We start from the raw sequence: 25,524 nt of genomic DNA, 5'->3' as shown, positions 1-25,524 counted from the left end.
AAATGTAATGATCTGACTATATGCAATATCTACATAATTTTTTTTACCTGTTTATTTTTTCATTTTATTCCTTTTTATTTAGTTCAATATGTCCTATTGTTTATTTCCTCCCTACTCATATACTTACCTGCCTACTGTACATGCATGCACAATTAGCTTAAAAATGGATCGATATGACAGTAAAGTATGGCTCTTGCTATTATATAAATATAAAATCTCTATATTAAAAAAAGATTAAAAACAAATCATATGTCAATGAGGCAGGTATCGCAGTCTATACTGAAATAGCCAGTACACTCATTACAGATGTTTGATCCACCTCTAAATTTATCGCGGGAAATATAGCACGAGTGCACTGTGACGTCATCCATGACTTTGTTCGTCTTTGTTTATGTTTCTCGACTCAATACGAAGGTATGGAAGCATGTAACAAATCTTTTGAGTCTCGCCAAAGTATATGCCGTACTCAAAACGTGTCTTCAAATTTTAACGAGGCCGGGTCTAATTTTTTCTGCCCTAGATTTTTGAATTAAATTTTTTACACGAATTTCTACTGATATAATTATTATTTTAAGATAAAAAAATAAGACATTTACCATACCGTTTGTTTAAGGGGTCATCTCAAAGTTTGTTAATTTTTAACATAGGTCCCTACGGGATTTTGCTTGAAATGCATCAATTTTGCACATTTTTTACAATTTTCTTAAACTTCTGCCCTAGGGATTTCTTTTTCTATTCTACTTATTAAAGTTATTGCTAAAAGGCATCAAATGGTCAAATAAAAAAAATCTTTTACCTCCTGGTTTGTTCCAGGGGTCTTATCAAAGTTGTTTTTCGTATGCCAAATTTCCCAGTTTGTCAGATAATGGCTATTTTTTATTTGACAAAGACGAAAATGGTGATCTTTATAATATTATTAAAACATTCAGACATATTTTAGTAATAGATAAATATATAACATCACACATTAAAGGTCATTAATATAAAATACATGGTTACTGTTTTGAAATATATGAATTAAGCTATATTTAGGCGGGTTAAGAAAACGTGTCAGAGGGCTAGGCTTGCTGAACCCTCTTCACGTTTTCAACCCGAGCCCAAATATAGCTCATTCTTCGAGACATTTATGTTTATTCCACAATATAATATCAATTTTACGCATCAAAAGAGCTATTTTCAACAAATTTCGCTGAATATGTGCAGTTGAAACTATCACGCCATGGCGTCAACAAAGCAAAAAGATGACGTCACAATACAAATGAAACGCTGCGCGAAAGCGTGCGTACTCGTTCTGTACTCGGCCTCGTTAAGTCACCGTAAATTACGAGTTAAAAGTCGGCCATTTTTGGCATAGCACCACGGGTGAAAACATTAGAGAGCATTTTGGGGCGTAGACAAAAAAATTTGTTTGATGAACTGTAGGTTTAGCTCGTTCTTTTTCCCGCGCACACTGGTTCTTAGAGCTCGCTTCGCTCGCCGGCGCTGCGCGCCGGCGAGCTGCGCTCGCAATTAATATGGCCGTAACTTAAAAGAATTTATAGGGACCTGTTCTTTTGAACCAATCAAGATCTCGATTGAAATGACTTGAATGGCGTAGTGCATTTGATAAAACAAAAAGTATTTAAGTTCAGTGAGAGTAGTTTTGGCCCATACCTAACCAGCTACTTTCTGCTTACATTCAACCTGTTAAAAGTTCATGCTTCAAACAGAAAAGTTTGAAATTAACATGTTTGTCACGATTGTTGTTTTCGATCGGTGCCTTAAAATAGTAACAGATATATTGAGAGGGCTAAATTTTCAATGGTATTCGAATTATTTTGCAGGATGCTATTTGTAAGTACTAGTATATGAACATGACGATAAGGATACTCAAACATGCATTGGTTTTTGCATTCTTTTGAAAATTTTGACTGTATCTAATTCAATTAGATTAAGATTGCTAATTATTGTGAAGCAGAGAGAGAGAGAGAGAGAGAGGGGGGGGCGTGTTTCAATCTTTAGAAAAGCCCCACAATTCCAGTGATCGGTACATTAATAGTCGCTCTCGATTAATTAATCTAACCCCCCTTTCAAAAAAAGTATTTCAATAAACAATCTAAACCAAGCCTGAACTAATATCTAAAGACTACAAATGTGCAGTGGAGGACACAAGGGAATGAATATCTTAATCTGTCAAAGACCCATTCAGAGACCCATCTCTAGAAAATTTAATCAGGGTTTTTTTTTTTCAAGCTTATTTGTACAAGACTTTTTCACCAGGAAACGCTTTTCAAAATTGTGTTTATAATTTTTCTTTGTAATCGAACTCCTCCTACCACAAGATCCCTACAAATGAAAAACGAAACTCAGTGATTCATAGCATAAATCGACATTGACCCTTATATAAAATCTTCAGACACTACTCGAGATACGGAAACAATCTTTTAAATTGATTTATATTTCGTAAATCAGGTATTTTCGTGTTAAACACCAGCAAGATTATTAAAATTTCATATAAATGGAAATTTCTCTCTCTCAAAATCCCATCAAATGGGGATACAAATAAATTAGTACTAAAAATGAAAATTTATACCATTACAGCATATCCAACTGGGTTAGGGCAGATCATGTTTAATAAGAATCCTTAAATCTATAAATTTCCCAGTAGGGTTATTGAAAATGAATAGATCACAACGAAACAAGTCAATTTTCGGGTCGTAAATTTATTGATAGCTGAATGATGAAAAAGACGATGACGAACAGTTTGACACGATACAGATTTCTCATTCTGACGCTTTAATTCCATCATACTCATTTAAAAGGTCTTATTTCATCACCCTATAAGGATGCAAAACCGCCTTGGAAGCGGGGAATATACATGGTGTTTTTGTTTTTATAACATTTTGCAACACTTTTGAGACAAAAAGCATTAAAATTTAGTGACAATGTATTGCGTTTTGGCAGACGGGCATACTAACTATTCCACGAAATTTGGTATCGCGGAATCCGCAAAATCGGGTATAAGCAGTTTAAAAGTATTACTGAAAATACAGTTAAGATAATTTTTATTGTTTATTTTGTTATAATATGTGTGAAATATTACTAAAGTCTCATGTTTTTAATAAAAGACCCATTTCTAACAGCGGGGACAGAATTACTAGAAAATAATATCCTGTATATATGCGAAGTTGCTCATCTTGTTCTTATCACTACAAACTTTCATAAAATTTTATTTAACGGTTTCAGATGAGTCGTGCTTAAAAACTATTTCAAAAGTGCATTCAACAATGGTCAACATTCTATGTACAAAAGGGGTGAAATTCCCAGAAAAATAAGGGTATAAAAATCTAAACATTATGTGCACTGAAAGAACCCAGCACCGACGAACGGATTCGCTGTCTCGGCTGACAGGAGAGTAAAAAATATCCACCTTAACTCGTTGCATTTGGGTATAATACTGCTTGTAAATATCATGGCAAATATTCATCTAATCAATTGTTTATTTCATTTGGCTTTTCCAGAGGGGTCCACGGAGTGCGGATATCAACAAAACAGGTAGGATTTTGCGGACTCGATCTGCAGGCATGTTCACGAAACTTTCCTAAGATATGACCTAAGTGTGTTCCTAAGATATGACTTAGGAAAAAAGTTAGGACCATCCTAAGATCAACTTAGGACACGTCTTAAGATGTAGCTCGACGGTTACTTAGGAACATCTTAAGTTAGGATATCCTAACCTTCTACAACCATTCTTATTTTTCACATTTATTCATTCAGATCGAATTTGAGAGACTTGTGTAGGGATGAATCATTATACATTTTGCCAGAGAAAGTTGTACGTCTCGGTAGTTAACACAAAAGGCCTAAAACCAGTAATTTTTATGTATACATTTTAATAATTTTACATTTACCTAAATATAAATCAGTTACCAATAACAATTTAGTTTGGTTTTATTTTAATGAACCCCCCAAAGAAATATTAAAATAAAAAAAATATCACAAGCCCCAACAAATTAAAATAACTGTTCTTTTTTTTTTTTCTTTTTTTTTTTTTAAATATGTATCTGACAGAATTGGCTTACAAGCAGATAATTATGTAAACAACACGTGTGTATTGTCATTTGATAATTAACATTTGAGAATCTTGTCATTCAAGTATATGTAATACATAAACACGCGATTTTCATAGAATTTGAAGCGTTACATGGGGAAACACATGTACTCGTACAAACACAACCAGTTTCCCTTTAAAGGGGCATGGTTACGATTTTGGTCAAAATTATTTTTTCAATTAAAATGTTTATAATGTTTCAGTAAGGCATTTTTAGTAATCAACCAAAACTTGAGTGTCATTTGTTGAGTTAGAAGCGAGTTACAGAGCTTACAATCCCTCGCTATGTAAACAAAGCTTTTGTTTACATTATAAATGTTGAAGTGAAAATTCCAGTTTTGGACCTGAAATGAATATGTTAATTGTTAGGAACTGTTTATTTATGCTTAAAATGAATAAGAGTACAGACAAATCACCTTGAAAAAGATTTTTACTGGTGTACTGAACCTATGTAAACAAAAACAGGGCACGAGCCTTGTTTACATGACGAAGAATTGTGAACCCTGTATCTTGCTTAAAATTTATCGACGGGCACCCTATTTTTTTATCATTAGAAATGCATATATAAAGCATTGTAAATAATAAAAACAGAAGAAAAAAAATTTGACCAAAATCGTGACCATGCCCCTTTAATCTGCAATATATAGAATACACGAACATGTTAAATAAGAGATAAGTTGTAATATATCTCGAAAATATATAAATACAATTCATTCAACATTACACATTTTTTAAAGATTTTTTTTTTTTCAGAATAAAGTGATAAAAATTAGGAATGATCACACATGGCTTATATAACCCGATGTAAATTTACTTTTTATAGCAAAGGGCATTTAAATAATTGTTATTAAAAATTATCATAATCAAAATAATGAATGTAAGTCATTTAGTGTACAGTGTAGATAAAAAAAATAAGTAAATAACTTTCATTTGTCAAACAGAGATAGTATTTGCGAAAAAAAAAATTCTTAATTTGTCAACTCCCAGGCAGGCATGTAGCAACGGGGAAGTCGTGAGAGTTCGGGGTCCCCCTCCACATCATTTTGTTAAAATGAACATATATGATAGAATAATTGACTATGCCCCCCCCCCCTCCCGGATTAAGAATTTGATGTTTGTCGAAAATGCTGGAACTGTGGAAAATATTGCTTTATTCTACCAGTCTTAAGGAAAGGCTTCACAACATCCCAATATCCCCAAAAACGTAATTTTATAGCTTTAGGATGGTCTTAGGACAAGGTAGGTGATGTCTTAAAGTTAGGACAAAGTTATGGCGGTTCCTAAATTTAGGAGAGCTTCGAGAAACAGACTTAAGACTAAGACGTATCCTAAGATGTACTTAGGACACACCATAGTCCTAAGACAGCTTCGTGAACATGCCTGCTGATGATTTTGATAATAATGTTGTTCTATGAATCAATCATTTTTGTATCATACATGTAATTTCATAAATATACCATAAAAGTTATTACTCTACATAATTAGTATTTTTGGCAATATATCGGTAATGACAATACTTACATGCATAAGTATTCTCGGTACTATACCAGTTATCCTACTCATAAAAAACTGGTTACAACACATTGCATCAAATATCTTCGGTTTACTTCCGATACTGTGGAATCATTTAATTTCGTGGGGGCCAATTTTCGTGGACTGTGGGATTTTTGCTTATTCGTGGGGACGTAATTTCGTGGATGCGTCGGTTTTCAGTTTCAGAAGGAAAAGTAAAATCTTTTATAATTAGTTTTCGTGGAGGATGTAAATTCGTGGGTGAGAGGTACCCACGAATACCACGAAAATTGAGCCACCTCGAATTCTACTTATCAAGTTTTCACAGTAGAGTAAATGTACCGATTTTTATCTTGCATACTGTGTATCCTCAGTAAAACTTGACATATCGAATGTTCGAATAAATATAATTTCTGGTGATGACCATGATGTAACGGTTACTCCACTTATAAAGTATTCTCAATAATATATAGGCATTTTCTCAATGTATCGATTTCTTTTTAAAATAACATACTGTAAACTAACATTTATTCGCGACCACATTATGTATTAGGAGATAAACTAGTTGGTGGTGATAAATTTTCGCGTTTAAGGTAAGTCGCTATAGATTGCCTTGAAAATGGTATACAAGAGACTATTGAGAACTGTTCGCGGCAAGAAATGTTCGCGAACCTTGGAAGGGGGGGGGGTCTTTTTTATAACCCTTTGTATCATTTATCCTTGGTATGCTACCTGTATAAAGCACTCTACCTATCAAATGCATCGATAAATACCATGAAAATCGAAATATTCTTTCGTAACTAAATGGCAAATACACTATATAAAGTACTTTTGGTAACATATGTAATATCCAATGTTTAAAGATTACCTGTGATATACCTGTAATTTCTCCAGCCTGGTAATTTTTTAATATGGTGACAAATAATCGTCATATGAATTTTAAAAGATATCAGATTCTTGAGAAATTTTTTTGCGTGAAGATGATACTGTACATAAATGAATCTATCGAAGAGATATGATAAAAATATACCTGCTTATAATCATTTATAAAATATATGATGTATAATTTTTTTAAAGTCTTTAATACATGTACAGTAAAATATGGTTATAACGAAAACGCTTGTAATGAATTGACGCTTTCAGCGAAGTGAATTTCATTCCTCAAGACTCTATTTTATGTTGTAAACCTGACGGATATAACGAATTACGCTTATAACGAAGTTAAATTTACTGTGTATATATCTATTCAGAAAAATTTTTAAGAAGTTAAATGAAACAGCAATATAAAAGATTATCAGTTATGATAATAGAACGATTACAAAAGATGAAAATAACAAGACAGTTCATACATTAACTTAGAACTAATGATGAAATGGAAACATTTGCAGATCACACAAATACCCCATCATTTCCAAATTAGGAACTGGAAAACAGATTCAAAGGGTCGTATCTTAGAAATCGTGATGAGCATAACCTTGCGACATGCAACATTTAATTACAAGGTTATTGTCTTGGGAACTCTTAGGAGTAAGTATTTTATCTTCACTGTATAGCGTGTGTTCGAATTATACACCTACATCCAGACACAGGCGTCAGTGATGGTCTATTGATAAAGCTGTGACGTCCTTGTCAAATGGGAAAAAATAATTACCAAAAGTTGACACTCGGGCGAATTAACTGTTTGAGTTTAAAATGTTTATTGAGGAATAGTTTATTGTAAGAAAACACTCCCACATAAATTGTGACTCTCCTCGTGAGCGTTTGATTTCCGTTTTCTTTTTTCCTCTGTTCTCTAATAATGACCGGCGGCATTTGACGCACGACGTTACTGTACTGACAATGCATGGAGTTAAATATCAAAGTTCTACGAACATTTCCACACTAACTCGTAGTCAATATAAGGTGAGCCCCCCCCCCCCCCCCCCCCCCCCATCCTGCAGATTTTCAGATTCTATATAACTGAATAAATCTTTGAAATTATCGTGGGAGGATGGAAATTGATGAATTTGTGAAGTAGCCGGGAGGCAAAAACCATCGCAATATATCAAATAAAGTAAACGATGTTGCAGAAAAAGCAATTTGTCCTTTGTATGAAATAAATTAATCAATTATCTGTTTACGGATAAATTTTGTTGGCCTACTATATATGCATACCTTGATTGCGTTACGCGAGTGTAAGGTTAACGATACATAATTGATGCGCCACCCACGCTATCTCATAGTGCTAACACATCTAACACAGCACGAAGATATTGCATTACTCGCGTTAACTACCTTAAATGTGATTATTTTTCGATGGATAGTACTATAGACAATGTGTTTCTAAAAACATCCGGAACGGGGGAGGGTTTTCTTTTGATCCCCAATATTTTTGGACAGAAGTGACTAAAAAATCAGTAGAGTTTTGGACAACGCCATAAGTCAAATAAGCACCAATAAAGGACAAGAAAATAGGACAACAGTTTTTCAAATTAATTCTACGAAAGTCCATTTGGTTCTAGCTCGTGAGCGCAAGTAGCAGGAGAAAAAAAGCTGGGAGGTACTGAAAACCAAATCTGATTGGTTTGGACGCCGTTTATAATCCGTTTTATTACCCTCAGCAACGTTATATTACCCTTAGCAACACACTTGGCAAAGGTTAAGGAAGGAGTCTTTTCTGGTTTTCGACTTGTCCAACGTAATTTAAATTTGATTATTTGTTCATTAAATCAAGATGAAAGGAAATTGAAATAGTATATTTTTTTCTTTTTTACTCTCATGCAACTTGACATAGAAATAGGAATCAATGTTGAGATTCTAACAAGGACTATATATTTGGCGGATTATTGGCGTAGGAAAAAATCACATGTTTCGCAATTCAGAATTGCTGTAGATTTATGACTCTGTTTTAGCATTTTTCAAATAATAACATAGATGTTGGATTTTTTAAACTAATCTGAACTAATGCTCAGATACTTGGGTCTCAGAATTTGATTTTAGAATAAGACTTGCCTACCAAATTACATTTTTATAAGTTTTTTAAAGCGCCCATTTTATACATTGATTTGTGTGAAAAAAAAATCACTAAAATAATTTTTTCTCTCGTATTAAATAATCAATATATATATTAGCATATCAGTCAATTTATATCTTTATATAAAATCTTCATAAAACGTAAAAATCAGAAATACTAGTATCTTAATATTGGAAGCATAAATAAAATAATCAAAATATCTGCAAAATTTAAGAACTTAGAGGAAATGCCAGCTAAATTTTAGGTTCAATATTTATTCCAATTTAGTAGCATAAGCTGATGCAAATTCTGATAATTTATCATTTTTCATTGAAAACTAAAATGCTCATATCTTAAACAGATATCTACATCACTGCAAAGAACTACATTTATTTTTATCATCCTTTAAGTTGATGAAAAAGGTAGTGACCTTGACCTGACCTTTATGCGAAAACAAAGAGGTTATATGTAATTTGATTAAACTGATAGAATCATTTGGTTATATGCAGGCACGTAGCATCGTTTTTGAAAGTGGGGGGGGGGGGCAGACTCATCCAAAAAATTTTGCTACTTGCCTGATATGATCTGTTTTACTGTGTTCAAATTTCAGGAAATTATAAGAAGTATGTTTGATAACGAGAAAACTCCTTCCGTAACAAAACGAATTATTACATGCGCGTAAATTATGCGCGTACGGTTCGCCGTAGAATTTACGTCATTCCAAAAGAAGTCGGTAAAGTTTTCTTTAAGATTAAAACATTCATTATAATAAAATAAAGAGTGCCTGTTTGGGAGGGCAACAGTTAAAAATATCAAAATATAAACAGTTAAAGATGTCAAAGAACAATCGTCCATATTGGAATTGTTGTGACGTTGCCAACCGTTCCATTAACGTCACCGTTTTCCGATGACGTCGCCGGCGAGGCAACATTAATGGAAAGCGCCCTATGTCAATCGCAGCTTCTCGGGCCTTTCCGACAGAGCTCAGACAACCTCGAATGTATAAACATTACCGGATGTTAGAATTTTATACAAAATGGAACCGCTTCCCATTAGAATAAGTATCGACCAGACAGCCTTTTATGTCGTTTCGGTATATTTTAGGATATTTACATTCCAAATATTTTTTGCATGTAATGTATGTGAAAAGATACTGCAGTTATAAGGCCGCAACACACACAGGATACCCAAAGGTTAAAATGACTAGTCTTATTATGACGTCACAAATGTTGAACGCCTGAAAAATGCAACGTCACAAGCGAGAATCAAGGTTCACGCTTGTGGCTGTTACAGTGGCTCTTCCATGAACCTACCCTTAGAATAAATCAGAAATTTTGACGTATAAATCACATTCGCAGACAAGGCAAGAAGTTAAAAAAAAATGTAAATATAAGCATTGAATCATTATTTTTTGAAAGATATAGTCTCATAACTGCAGTGGTGTGTGCACACGCGCGTTACTCAATTTGTATGCACTCACCGCTGCAGTTATGAGACTATACCTTTCAAAAAATAATGATTCAATGCAAATATATGATTGACTTTAATGAAGTTAAGCTCACGTCTCAACAGATCGTAAAATGCACTGTATTGATCTCAAGATTTTTAAAAAGGGTGGTTGTCAGGGATGCCTATGTAATAAATTCGAGGTGTTTTTCCGAGCATGCCGGAAAGGCCCCAGAAGCTGCGATTGAAAACTATGTCACGGCATGACACATTCGGTTTATATAGGGGCAATATTATAATACCTCTGACGTGCTCAATTATAAGGCAAGTCTTACTTTATATTTATATGTGTGTATTACTATAAATGTATAGAATGGAGAAGTGAGTCTAAGAACCAGTTTTATGACTTTGGAACCACATTAATAAATCCTTAGCCGGCATCGATGACGTTCATAGATGAAAAGGAAACAAAATACCTCTTACGGAAACACAAACTCCATAAAACCGTTATGAGAGTTTAACTATGTGGCCCCCTATTTTTGTAATCTAGTGAGCATTAAGAAATTAATTAACGGACAACAAGCAATTTATCTCATTTTCAAATATATTCTACAGAAATTTACTTGCAAATTTAAGCTTTGATTATTCTCGTCTTTTCAGATGTATTGAACGATACCACAAACGTTAAGAAAGATACTGACTCTCACATAAAAAAAAATCATTTCAGCAAGTAATGGCGATTTAAGCCTTGCTACACTAGCTGCATCTTTTGTTATACTTGTTTTACACTACGTATATATAAAAACTGTCATACGATGCAAAAAAAAAGTGCATTCTTAATCAAGACAGACGCAAATTCGAGTAAAACAGTATCGGATTCTCCGGTACATGTCTCGCAAACGATATACAATCGCCTTATAAAGTCTGAGACGTTAAGTGTTTTTCTTTTTTTTTTTCACTAAAAGAAACCCAAATACAGTGATTGATGTCTCTGTGTTGGTTCCTTTTCATTATCTGCAATTTTGACTTCTTCGGCGATGGTATCTAATTGAATCTTCCTTAGTCGTTTAAATAATTTTCGGATGATAATGAGTACCCATTTAGAGGGGAATCAACTTGATGTAAAGACATAAGGCAAACGCTAATCATCTTTATTATGGAAATAAAGAGCCGATTTCCCCCAGCGTCGACCCGGATTCTTCGAGTTGTGTTCAAGTAGAAACGCAAGTAGAGGAGTCTCGTAGAATCATTGCAAATAGAATTGCGATTGGCCTTCACAGTCGAAAGACATAGATTTATCAATAACTAAATCTGTGTTAATAGCGTAATAAAGAAAGAAAATTCCCTTCTTCACGTTTTTATTCGCACAGTTAAACATCCCGGTAAAGCTCTGTTGATAAGTATTTGTTTACATCACCAATCTTGCTAGCTGAAAATATGAATAATTATTCGAAAAATCAGAGTAATACGTACATTGTAAATTTCATCTTCGGTTCGATGTAGTAATGAGTTCTTCTTTGAATACCTCTCTAATAATTAAAAAACAGAGAGAGAGAGAGAGAGAGAGAGAGAGAGCGAGAGGGCACGCGACTCGCATGATGATGATGAAGGAGAAATATCGCAAATTTTCCGGTCATGATCATAACCAATCAAATGGTGCCAATGTCTTTCCGCAACACGATTTAAATGTTATAGGTGTATTTTCTATTGTCAGCAGTGGAGTGAGTCTTAGCGGGGAGGCCGGAAAACAAACCCAAACAGAACCGAGTGTGCCAGTGTGTCCACGGGGCTGGCAAAGGTTTGAAGTCGATAGGAAGCTTCTCAGGAGAGCGCAAATGAGCCTGGAACTTTTCCCGTCAATGAGGTAAGACCTCGGAGCTATATTTCATCATGATTATTGCCGCATGTTTGGTTTTTTGATAAAGTCCTAAAACACCTGCAACTAATTGAGAATCTTACTTGAACAGGTGAGTATAGGGTTAATTATTTGAAATACTTGTATTTTTTCTTGACCTTAGTACGAAATTGGAACCTTAGAAAAGAAAGTTGCAACCGCTAAACTTTTAATGCTATCAAATGAAGCTCATTTGCGATGCCTGCAATGAATAAAAAACTGAATTTTTATTATCACCTGCAATCTTGAACGGCCGAACTGAATTTGCCGTATCTATTTCCATTTGTTTCTTCAGAATGAAGTGTATTCAGGAACAGGACTTTCTGGAGACTTAAAAACAACCTAAGTGAGTAACCATTTTTCATTTAACTTGAAATGCAAAAAATAAATGATTTTGCTTAAGTATTTACACAAAATCATGCCAAGGTAACCTGTTTTGTCGATTTTCAAAAGGAACTTGCCCAAAATCTGCAAAGCATTCCGGTGCAAATAGAGAACTGATATTAGTTATAATAGATTCCTTTATCGATGCCGCAAACCGCGAGGACTCATTCCAACAACCGTTTATTATCCTAATATCCCTGTATCTGAGATTTTTGACACTAAACTGGAGCGATCATTAACAAGCTGACAATATCCTATTTTCCGTAGCTGATTTTCAAATATTAAGAAAAACAAACAGATCCAATGTATTATAACATGAAAAGGGGAAAAATGAAATTACGTTTTCAGACGACAGAGCGTGGTTTCTTTTCTCCATAGTAATAATATTCTGTACTTTAAGATAGGTTCCTGGCTGGGAGACTTTTGTATAAATATTTACTTTGAAAAAAATCTAAACGTAAAACATATGTTTCGGATTGCTCTAGGTATATACTTGTAACCGAGCTTTGAAAAGAATTAAGAGTTTGAGAAAAAATATATTTGTTTTAATAACATGTCTTTTATCGTGCCGAGAGATAATAACTCTTGTTTCTGGAGCAGTTCTCGACCGCCGCATGCTACGATACCATTGCGTACCGTTTGCCGGATTAACTGGAAAGTCCTAAGGTAATCTATAAAAGTGCCATAAAGTTAGTTTTCATTTCATGTTCATTAATTGCGATATTACAGTATTTACGATAAGATATATTGATTAAATATAATCATGTTTGCTGATGCACTTGAAGTACTTTATAATGCTTTCTTATCTTCATTGAAATTCAAAGCGTCAATTAAAAAGCGGAAAATATTGACACTTCTCTATCTGACATGGAGGCGTTTCTCTTGCATTATGTCATTGTGTGTAATTTTTATTGAGTGCTTTCCTTCGCTTTGTTTGAATGTACAGTACAAAGCTAAACACTTGAAGACGAAAGTTTTATACATATTTGATCAGAAGTTTACCTTAGAATCTCGAGAGTAGTAGTTGACACAGTTTTTTCTTCTTAATCGAGATCTAGGGCCCCAATTTTTTAAGTTATTAAATTCAAACAAATATTTATAATCGAAATATATAAAAATGTTCTATCATTTCCGACTGTCAAAGAATCCGCCCCTTTCCCATGCATCTCTTTCAGTTGCTATTCTGTTTGATATATCTCAAGTAGTTTTATTTTTCTATTTCGAAACACATGTATATTTCATGTCTTGGAACCAATTCCCACCGTGTAAAATCGACATTAATTGTTCCAAGTATCAAGATTTCCAATAGTCCGGGCAACTTTATATGTGCCACGGCGGGCCAAAATGGCGCATTTGAATGACGGCATGCTAATTTATTGGTTTTATATGGCCAAATTAACCATATCATGATATGCATTGTCTTGTTAATTTTGCCTCCAGTTGTCTGAATTCTCGTAGAGCCCCAAAAGAGAGCGGCAGAATTGTATGGCTTCAATTCATGGGTCTGTCATTGAGAACCACTGTCGTTTTCAATAATATGTCAATTTTCCATTAAAAGGGACCATATCCCTGCAGCACTTGAGAAATTACTTTCATTTGTTGAAATTATACTTGCCTTGTTCGGTATTTCCCCCTCTCAAATTTTTCATTAATCAATACATATGCATGCACAGTATATAAAATAGGATATTCCAAAATAAGAAGTTAATATATACTCATACGAGATTACAGCGGAAAATTTAAAGAAATTATAATCTAAATTCCACATTATATCAATACAAATAACATTTTTTTTTGAAAGTGAATGGTACACGGAAGTGGTGAGGACAACTTTCATAACGCGCATAATTTAAGTTATGACACTATACCTTTGAAAATAATGAGTCAACGCTGAAATTCTTATTAAAAAATTCAGTTTGGTCAGTGCGTACACGTATTTGTTAATCGCCTTTCAAATTGAAGAGAAACAATTCTGATTAATTGATTTTTTATGTCCCATAATTGACAAGATATAAAGCCATTCCATATCATCCTATGATACAATTCCCCTAGCTACCATATTTCAATTCCCAACACCAATCCGTTAGTCGATCCGAATTTTCACTTCAAACGATTATGTCCCAGAAACACACAAGATAGACAATTGTCACTGGTTTGCTTTGTTGTACGTAGCAATAGAGCGTTATCGAAACTAACCGCGAAGGGTTTCTAAAGAAGGTATTTATGGAATTCTGTGATAATATTTTTGCTTTTCGTATTATCGAGTTATGACAGGTGCCATACCACTGAACAGTTGCAATTCCAGTTCAATGATTTTTAGAGAGATTATTTGCGATAACTCTCGCATCCTCGTTGCCGATTTGGTTCTGGTAAATCTTCACAGCTTCGAGACAGATGACTTCGCAGCTTTCTTTGTTATTGGCTTACTTTTTATTGACAATTATATTTTTAAAGATCCATATCTCCTTCGCTTTGAAAAAGCATGTCAATTTTATTTTTGAGAAGACGGTGACGCTATCATTACTAGTGGTTGGTTTTATCTTACATGTCTAATTGTTGTCATCGACAGAAAAACTATCTGAAGGCTGTGAACATGCTATCATGCCTAATAAAAACCAAACCGTAAAACTCAGTCAGGGCGAAAACACTTTTAAAAGTGCGCTTTATTTTATGACAAGAGACAAAAATCGAACTAGGTGTTATTTCTTTTCCATTTTAAGACGCAAAGCAATATGTCAAATTTCTTTTTGACAGCAATTAAATGATTCTAGAGATCATATTGAAGAAAATTGCTTAACTTTCTGAAATCTTTACAAGTAATTAAAAGTACATATAAATCTCTCACTCAGACCACATATAGGACCGACATGTGAATAAACTGTACAATCTTCCAATATAAAAGGTATTATCGATTTCAAAAGATGAATACGATGATACTAGTTCATGTCAGATCTTCCACATTCAAACTTTTCTTTGCTCCTTAGTTTTACTTAACGCAACGTAAGCTCGGAAATCAAAAGCATGGAGTCATATACACATGCAGAGGACAATGAAACCCAAATAATTGTTATTAGCTAATCAATATTCTCTAGAGATAAAATGATCACTCAAGGGCTTAGATTACAACGGCACATCAACTGAGCCGTTCCCAGTTGTAAAATTCGAATTTCTCCACTAGCCTTGCTTTGATTTTGGATTCATATTTGTTTTATCAACATATCAACTTGTTTATTTTTTTAACGAAATAATGTAAAATCGTTTCACTCGTGGAAAAGACCCTGTATTATGACTATATAATGTAAATATTGATGAAAATTCTTTAAAAAAAATGCATGGAAGTCCTGAACCAATTTAGATATAAGACTGCTAGAGATATGAGCTTTCTTTCCTTAAAGATGCTCGTTGGTCCAGATACCGGTATATAACACCCTTCAGGTCCATCAATTATTTTAAATATGACTTTTCTAGCATTAAACTTTTATTCGCAGAGAAATAAAAAGCCAAAAAGAAATGTTTTTGCGGGGGGAAAAAATGTAATACTTCCCCATACATATATTTCAATACAAAACTCTTATCATCCGGGAGATTGAAATAGTCTTTAAAAATAATCAATACTATCCAGCCTTCTTAATAAAACTTTGGAGGAAAAGTTAAGTTTCAGTGAGTGTGAAAAATATTAAAATGAATGGTAAAAAAAATCAAATATATTGCATATCGTGGCTTATTTATAAGTTTCAGAAGAGACATTTCATAATTTTCTCTGAAGCATTGCCGAATAAGGAATCAACTGTGCACTGATCCAATTTAAAATGAGAAGCAGTAAAATCAGAGGTAGAAGTTGTAGCAACACTTTGTTGGCAAAGATCTAGACCTTTCACGATTCTTATACACGCAAAACATTGCAGTTGTCATGTAAATTTTGTATTTACTGCCTTGTCATGTTGTAAATTTTGTATTTACTGCCACCCGATAAATTCAAAACTTACAACATGACACAGTAGTGGAAAGAACACACATTTACTATCAAATTTGCAGTAAAACTATAAAGACTCATCTCCCCCCCCCCCTCTTGATTTTCAAGAAACACATTTACGAATGAGGATTATCTTATGAGAAAAAAGTAATGAAATAGAATGTTTTAGTGATGAAAAATAGTAAAATGGGTTGGCTGTAATGGTTGAACGTCTTTTGGATGTGATCTAAATATTTTTTCCCATAAAAATATTAATTGAACATCATAAAAACTTTTCAATCTGTAAATAGGACATCATGGTCACTTTACGTCAAAATGGAATAGATGAACAATGAAGCCCTAACTTTACACTTTACACAATTTACATATACAAGGACTATGAATCACAATGAAATCATCCTAGTTTGAATGTCAGAAAGATGTGTTTTTGAGGTAGTTGCATCGGATTGATGATCAAGATAAAAAAATATTCAGCAGTAGAAATTAAAAAATATTCATCAATAAAATACATAAATAAATAAGCCCCTCATTTTGTACAGCTCACATCGTTGTGTTCCCTGTATTCGTTTGTTTATATAATTTTCCTTCAACGTAAGATATTTTACGCAAACGCGCCTGCGATCGTAATAGTATTTCCGTCTGTCTTTCTCAATATTCTGGCAGTCACCTAATGATACCAACAGTGGCCTCGCCAGAAATCTAGCGAGGCGCGCGTCATTCTTGGCAGCTAGTTCAGTTACACAGGCAATTATTAGATCTTGAGTAACAAAGGTTGCAGCTCTTCCATTGTTTTCCTCTTTATTGCAGTAATATCAGCTGCAATCGATGTATAAATATTTCTTTAATATCGCATGATAAAGGAAACAACACCCTCCCCCTCCATGCAAAATGTTATAAGATTGAATCTTAACATTTGTGTTTGCAGCATTTACGAAAAGTTTAACAATTTATTACAATGAATCGAAAGTAGGTGTTATATACCTTTTTTTTCATGTTACAGGACTTTTAATGTCAAAAATTATTGAACATGATTTCTGCACACATGGTTTCGGCCATCAATTATTTGGAATCAATAATAGCATCTGTATCTGCATGGCCCCATCACGCACAGACAAGCTCAAATACACAATACACAATAATGAAGGTCAATTCCATGTCATGTTTCATATATAATGTACTTTATTTCTTTAAATACCGAATGCAAGTCGAGGTATATATAAATTACATTGGTTTTTATCGATAGGCCTGGCAGCAAAGATCCAAGTGTTATACAAAGAAACAAGCACTGCTGATCTTCGGAGCTTTCTCTCTCTCTCCCTCTCGCAGTTGATTAACTAACACTATACTTGTTTAGGAGGTGAAACTCTTTTCAACCATTGATTCTATTCCGAAACGGATCTTTAACGATTTTCTTAATAATATAGATTTAATTACAAAGCAGCTACCGCTAGCATATTAAAACGGATGTTAACAAATTTTAATGATCAATTCCATTTTTTCTCTTCTCCCTTCCTTTGGTGTCACGTTTGAGGATTAGGTCAAGTGAAAATCTTTACGCTGAAGGCGTACGTTAAATTAATGTAAAAAGAGATTCTTCTTGATGGAAGGTATTTAAAAGTGATTTAAAAAGGGGAAATGATACCTGTCGTTAAACAATCTTCTAGGTAAGTATGCATCTGCTTTAAAAGTGAGGTTTTTTCGCATTTTGAATGTGTGCTTGTCATTTATAGAGATTCGAGAGCACATAAGGAGCGTTTTTTTTAACAGAAAATTAATTCAAAGTATTATAATGAACCAGTTATGTTTAATAGACTTGGATTTGGCTGTAAGCATTGAGTTTATCAGCTACTTGTTAACAAATTGACTGCTGTTTTGTTTTAGACCAAAGTGAAAACTGTGATGACGTCATGGAAATTTGGGACCAGACGTTCTTCATTGTGTCCATGTTTTGGTCATGTGACTTACTTTCGGCCACTCACCATGAGCTTACAGAACCAGTTCAAACCGACAAGGGGAAAGTCATAGGTGTAAGGACGCGTATTAAAGGATTTACTTTAGACGCTTTCTATGGTATTCCATTTGCAAAACCCCCTACAAAAAAATATCGTTTTAAACATCCACAACCCCCTGACCCGTGGAATGAAGCTAAAAAGACGGTGGAACTCCCGCCAGCATGTCAGCAACTACACGATACCTTTTTCCCGAACTTTACGGGATCCGAAATGTGGAACCCCAACACCCCAGTGAATGAAGACTGCTTATACCTCAATGTATGGGTGCCAAAAGCCACCGAATCCAGGAACAAATCCGTGATGGTGTGGATTTACGGTGGCTCATTTAGTTATGGATCTATATCGTTAGACGTTTATAATGGCAAATATTTAGCCGTAGAAAATGACGTCATTGTCGTATCTATACAATATAGGCTAGGGTCCCTCGGATTTTTTGTCAGCAACTCTCCGGATGCACCGGGGAATTGTGGGCTATTTGATCAGCTTATGGGACTTGACTGGGTTCAAAGAAATATCCATTATTTTGGAGGTTCGCCGAATGATGTGACATTGTTTGGCGAAAGTTCTGGGGCTGCATCTATTGGATTACACCTCCTTTCGCCCCTGAGTCGCTTTAAGTTTCAACGAGCCATTCTACAAAGTGCAGGCCCGGATGCCCCATGGGCCACTATAACAAAAGAAGAGGCCATTGAAAGAGGAAAATTATTAGTTAGGGAACTCAACTGTACAAAAGATTCAGATGCGGACACACTGGAATGTTTGAGACAGGTTCCCGCAAATAAATTTCCACCGAATGATTTCATTCTTAATGCTAACATTCTACAATTTCCATTTGTTCCCATCATTGATGGGGTTTTTCTCATAGAACGTCCAAGTGTTTCTTTTCATAACGGAAATTTTAAACGCTGTCCAATACTTCTTGGAGCAAACAAGAACGAAGGGTCCTATTTCCTTGTATATGGCGCGGAAGGTTTCAACAAATCACACAGCAGTCCAATAAAAAGTAGCGAGTTCAAGATAAAGATGCAGGAACAATTCAGACATTTTCCCCAATACCCTATAGAAATTAATACATTTGTTTTAGACGCCATAGCGTTCCAGTATACTCCTTGGACCGACCCGAACGATCCGTATCTTCTTCGAGACGGGATCGAAGCGGCCGTGGGTGATTACAGTTTTACCTGTGCCACCGTTGATCTAGCTCGTGAGTACGCACAAGTCGGACAGAATGTATACTTCTACCTATTCAATCATCGCTCCTCCGTGAATCCCTGGGGTGAGTGGATGGGGGTCATGCACGGGGACGAAATCATGTTCATCTTCGGTCAACCTTTGGACAATAATTTTAATTATGAAACAAAGGAAAAGAGACTCAGCAAGAAAATGATGAAGTATTGGACGAACTTTGCCAAAACAGGGTAATAATCTGGGTATAAGGATTAATCTTTTCCTAGAAAAAACTATATCACTAAAAATATTGTCAATTAATAATTTAATATTTTAAAGTTAAAAAGAACAACTGGGCGTGGTAAATTTGTACTAACTGTACACAGGATTTAGAAAATTGCATTTTTTCCCCCAAAATACACAAGACCAAATTTTATTGATTACACGGGTACCTTATAAGCTAATGAATTAAAAAAAAAACCAGTATTTCTATGCATTTATTTAAAAGAAACAAATCCACCCCCCACCGAACCTGTACAAATTTAAAGATATCAAGAAAATAAATTTGTTTATATTATAAAGTATAATGTGAAATACGGCCCAGTAAATTGACAAAAAATAAATTTAACAAATTTTGTTTCATTCTGCATGTTCTTAATTTTTTGTATTATATGCAATCTTAATCCCTTTTTTATCCGAGATAAAACAATCACATTGAATATATACGTCATTATTTTAACATTTTCAGTCGCTTTGTCTGTTATAACACTGCCAATCGATTTTTTAATGTTTGATCCAATACATTTCACCAATGACTATTTTAATATTAAATCATAAAATTGCTGAAAATTTTATCAATATGAGTAATAAGGAATCATTTGAATATAATGAGGTGATCAAATACAGTAGGGCGTGAACAGATCTACCATAAAGCCCTTCGGGCTTTAATGGATTTGATTACGTTCAATCGTATTTGATCACCTCATAATACATTAAGGGTCATGGTCACGATTTTGGTCAAAAATTATTTTTTCGTTTTAAATTTTTACAATGCTTCAATGAGGCATTTCCAACTGTCAACTAAAATTTGAGTTTCAGTCGTCTTGTTATAAGCGAGATACAGAGCTCAGAATTCTTGGTCATATGAACAAAGCTTTGTTTACGTTTTGAATGTTAAATTCAAATTTCGGTTTTAGACCCAATATGCATGCGATAAGCACTAGGAACCTTTGTTTATGCTTAAAACGGATTAGAACAGAGAAATCAGCTTGAAAAACATATTTTTACCGGTTTATTGAACCAATGTAAAAAAAAAAACAAAAAACAAAACAAAACAGGGCAGAGCCTTGTTCACATGTCAAAGAATTGTGAGTTCTATATCTTGCTCATATCTCTACGACTGGCACTCACATTTCGGTTGATCATTAGAAATGCATTTCTAAAGTATTAAAAACATTAAAAATAGAAAAATGAAATTTGACCAAAATCGTGACCATGTCCCATTTAAAGAATGATTCCTAATTCCTTAATTTTATAGTAGGGGTACATTGCTTACATTCAATCCCCGTAGACTTGGGTACTTTTTTCTCCTTTAGGAGGCCGGTGTATTTTGTCGAAATCTATTTTTATGTGAAAGGAGAAAAATGTACCTCAATGCGTTCATATGTAACCTTTAACAAAATTCAAATGTCCGGGTGGCCTTTCCCATAATAACTTGATGTTGTTTACCTGTTGTGAAGTCGCTTAACATGTCTGTACTTCGCGTGTCACGTGACATCCATACCGGTAAGCGTGTTCGATGTGATTATATATGCAATTAAATTCTTTACGCGAATGCATTATTTATAATTTTGGTATTTTCAATGGATGTTATTTCTGATGGCTCAGTTTTCCCTTAAGAGGCCGTGGCCATTTTTGGACAACATTGATAACGTAAATCATCAAATTTTAAAGCTAAAATATATTAATTTTTTTTTTTACTGAATAAAACATTGTGGCTAAAATAATCATATCTAAAACTTTGAAAGTAGGTCAGCTGGCTAATTTGTTGACCACCCAGCATCATTTACTGGTGAGATTTTGGCGATCTACAAAATCATCGATATTGCGTCGATTATTCAAATATTGCGCGATCAAAGCTATTCACACTTATAAAAATGTGTCACTTTTTTCACTCTAACTTGCATTTGAAAAATATCAAAAGTATGAAAAGGGGCCGTTGACTTATGTTCAAGGATGTAAAACATCATTATTCACAAGATATAAAATCAATATGACATGTATCTTTTTTATTGCATAAACTGACGAAGAGTTTGTTCAAATTGATATCAAAGCGGAAAAAAACCTTGTTAATAACTACCGGGAAGGCCATAAATCGCAAGATAACTGTAGGAACACAAAAAACAAAATCAAAAGGAAATCTAGCAATAAAAGTTCTAAAATACACCCCATATCAAAGTTAATTATTTTTTACAGTCTGTGCAGTCAAACTACATCTGCAATCAACGATTTATCTTCAAATAATCACATCGCTTTAATTTTAAATCTGAAGTAAACTGCTGGGATTATTTTTAAATTATAAAGATATTAATCGATTTTATACTATCCATGGCCTATAAAAATGACTTTTGAGGTAGGGGGATGGCATTACATTTCATAATCAATTAGTTTGGCTGTAAGTTAATTAATTTTCCGTCGGTTGCAGACAGGGTTTGAACCTTAGCATACGTTGAGATAAACTCGTTTAAAACATCTGGAATACAATTTAACATACTTCTTTTAATACGTAGTTTTGAATACATATACATGCATTAAGTAAAGAAGAAGATGTATTTTAACACCACTCAAAATTTTCTATTTAAAAAATGAAATGATATACTCTTTGCTAAAGATTTCAGCTCACTTTTCTGGTTTATCAATAGAGATCCCAACAAAGAGCCCGGGGAAGAGAGAGGCCTGGATGACTGGCCCCTTCACACGTACAAAGAGAGGGAGTACATTGTTTTGGACACAGCGTTCCATGACCACAACAGAAAACCCACGGTAGACAAGGCTTTCAAAGTCGACAAGTGCGCGTTTTGGCTGAAATACGTTCCCTATCTCATGCAAACAACAGGTATTGCAGTGCTTTCTAGTTAAAAAAAAATAACCCGAAAATTGTTTTAACGTTATATTGAAATGAAAATGATTTACTAGTATTCATATTATTATTTGAAAGAAATGCTGATAGCGGCTGGTCTGAATTCTAGTAATACTCCTTTTGAATAATTTAAGAATTTTCAATCATATCGGTACAAGTTTTTGCCCGAGACCACTTCTTCATCCTATTGGTCTATTAACAGTCCGTTTGCAAACTAACGCTTTGTTTTCCTGATTGTCGTGTGATTTGGAGTGAATACTAACACTGGCTGAAGATTTTGTTGCCGGAAAGGTAAGTTCAATTAGTTAACTGTGAAAACTGTTAAAACAACAGTATTCAACTCTAAATATGTATGGCATACTACTGCATTCAACGGTTGTTTTAAGTTTTAGCTTTCAGTATGTGAGTAAAGACCATGCAATTTAAGAGGACTGAGTTGTGGCTATTTTTAGACCACATCAATAGGACAACGTTCAAATTTCAAATATAAAATATCAGGAATTTTCTATACTAAATAGTATTTTATGGCCAAAGAAACCTTGTCTAAAATCACAAGGCAGATCTGATGGTTAATTTGGTGACCACCAATCCTCTTTAATAAACAATCTTGCCTTTTTATAGCAATAAACAAGACATAATTTTATATCATAAGTTCTACAAAAATGTATGTGATAACATATGCCTTATCGACTTCATTGGTAGGGCAAAATTCTGTACAGAATATCAAAGAATAGAAGCAGCAAGCAAATACAAAGAACAAAAAATATTATGCAATAAAATCTTTAAACGTGAACATTTCATAATCTATTTAGTTTTTAGAAAGAAAAAGAGATCTATACAATAGCTTTAATTCTAGTTACCGAGAATTCTTAAAGTATTTTAAAACAGCCTTTCATTTTTTTTTCTTCCAGCCAACATGTCGGACGTAGAGCGAGAATGGAAGTTAGAGTTTTATCAATGGAAAACACATTACATGGTCCAGTGGCAGAGACAGTTTGAAAATTTCGTCAAAAGCTACGAAGACCGGCTTCAGTCGTGCAGTGCTCCATAGACAGGGGCTTAATTAATGAGTCAAATAATAAATCATTTTCAAGTTTCATTGTTACGTTTTTGTCAAGAATTCGACTCTCGGAAACCATACAATGATGCCCTACCAAGCACACTACATTGTAGCGGGCAATTTCTTACGTCCATTTTTTTTTCTAATACAGACGATACCGCATCAAGTCCAAGCACACTCACAATCAGTGTGCGTGTGTCTGAACTGTAGATCAATTTGGGAACAAAACACAATACTTTGTTATAGCATGATATTCATTCAAATAACTGACATCTTTCATTATTTAGTGGTTAGAGTTAGGACATTCGCCTCGTTTAAGAAGTTTACGCCATATTTTGCATGCGCGGATCTACAAGGGGTCGGTCAAACCCCCAGCCTGAAAAAATCTACGTTTATTAAATTCAAAGAGTGAAAAAAGCATCGGGCCCCTCTCCCCCGGCCAAACACAATTATCCCTGAAATAAAAATATGGATCCGCGCAAGTTGTTTTGCACAACCGAGTATAGTAATTGCAAGACCACTTAAAAAATGTTTTGCTTCGGATTAGAATGACGCAGCGTCATTGGATAAAACGCGTCACGTGATTGTCGTATATATGACTATTGTCGACAAAAAGCAAACTATAGACAGCAACATGGTGGTCGCAAGGACCTTTTCATTATACACAATGTATTTCGTTTTGTAATTTATTATAAGACATACAAAAAGTTTGGGTCACCGCAAAGCAGAGCACTTATTATGTTTATAACTGACTGTCTACGGAAATATGTCAGGTTGGTAAAATTCATAGATAGCTCGGCTTCGCCCAATATTAATGCACAACCTAGAATATAGTAATACAAAGCCATTAACATGTAATAGCATTTACCACTTTTCCATCATGCTTGCCTTCTTCTACCAAAGGTCCTTTTAATGGTATATCAAACACCTGTCTGAACAACTGTCTGGAAGTGGAAAAACACATATCCTTTGTTGGTTAATAAGCGTTACAACTTTGGGATACCTATGTAATGTCATGGAATACGTCCTCGTACTTCTTCTATCTTTATTCTTCAAGGAATAAGAAATATTCCTTTTAGTATGGGGGGGGGGGGCTTTATGATGAATTTGACCATGCCCGACTAAATTTGATCACCCCATAATATAAAAAATTAATGATTCCTTACTGCTTACTAGTATATAATTTTCACCAATAGTTAAATTATTTTAATTTCGTATAATCATGCAAACCCCGCTTACCCCCATATTACGTCATTTGTGAATTGTATTGGACTATATGTTACTTTAATTATAGTAGTGTAATCACAGACACACTTGAGATTGCAAATATAAGTGAAAATATTACAATATCCGATCGAGATTGAATTACATATGTATTTATCTTTTCGTTGCCCTTATTTTGGACGAGACATTTACCCACAGTTCAAAAATTCGACAGTCTTGTGAATTTTGTTATCCCAGAAAGATGATGCGGAAACTCTATCAGTAGAAGCTAGGCTTGTTTCGTGTATAGGGTAAAGAAGAAAGAGAGGGTTATTATACAGATTCCCTCGTCCACCATGCTCAAAAAGGAAGCAATTGTTTGTATAGCAGTGCATTAAAAGTACTACAAGCTAAACCCAAATAAACATTTTTTTTTTAATTTGTGCTCTAGGACTCGGAATCAACTAAAGGTCAAAATTGTATGACCTTGATAAACCGAAGACCCCGATATACCCTCGAATGGAACTTATACAATGCGGCGGGTGTTAGCGCCCTGCAATGGTAAAACTCCCAATGTTTCCCAGACACCAATGGTACCAAACAGCGATCTATACGCGTTTCATAAAAACAAACTAAGGTCAATGTCTGCAAG

The 25,524-nt window shown here is 34.3% G+C and overlaps 1 protein-coding gene across 1 annotated transcript; it reads left to right on the top strand.

Moving 5' to 3' along the window:
- The first annotated feature begins 11,714 nt into the window (after positions 1–11,714).
- Positions 11,715–23,722, top strand: LOC128179508 (acetylcholinesterase-like). The gene is made up of 5 exons (XM_052846935.1): positions 11,715–11,904; positions 12,230–12,280; positions 18,173–19,721; positions 22,392–22,585; positions 23,521–23,722. Exons 3-5 carry the CDS (start codon positions 18,199–18,201, stop codon positions 23,658–23,660), a joined length of 1,857 nt encoding a protein of 618 aa, XP_052702895.1. The 5' UTR covers positions 11,715–11,904; positions 12,230–12,280; positions 18,173–18,198; the 3' UTR covers positions 23,661–23,722.
- The last annotated feature ends 1,802 nt before the right edge of the window (positions 23,723–25,524 follow it).

Source organism: Crassostrea angulata, chromosome 4 (genome assembly GCF_025612915.1).
Source record: "Crassostrea angulata isolate pt1a10 chromosome 4, ASM2561291v2, whole genome shotgun sequence".
Classification (NCBI taxonomy): Eukaryota; Metazoa; Mollusca; class Bivalvia; order Ostreida; family Ostreidae; genus Magallana; species Magallana angulata.
Note: the sequence above shows the minus strand (reverse complement) of the source record. Positions and strands in the feature narration are given on the sequence as shown.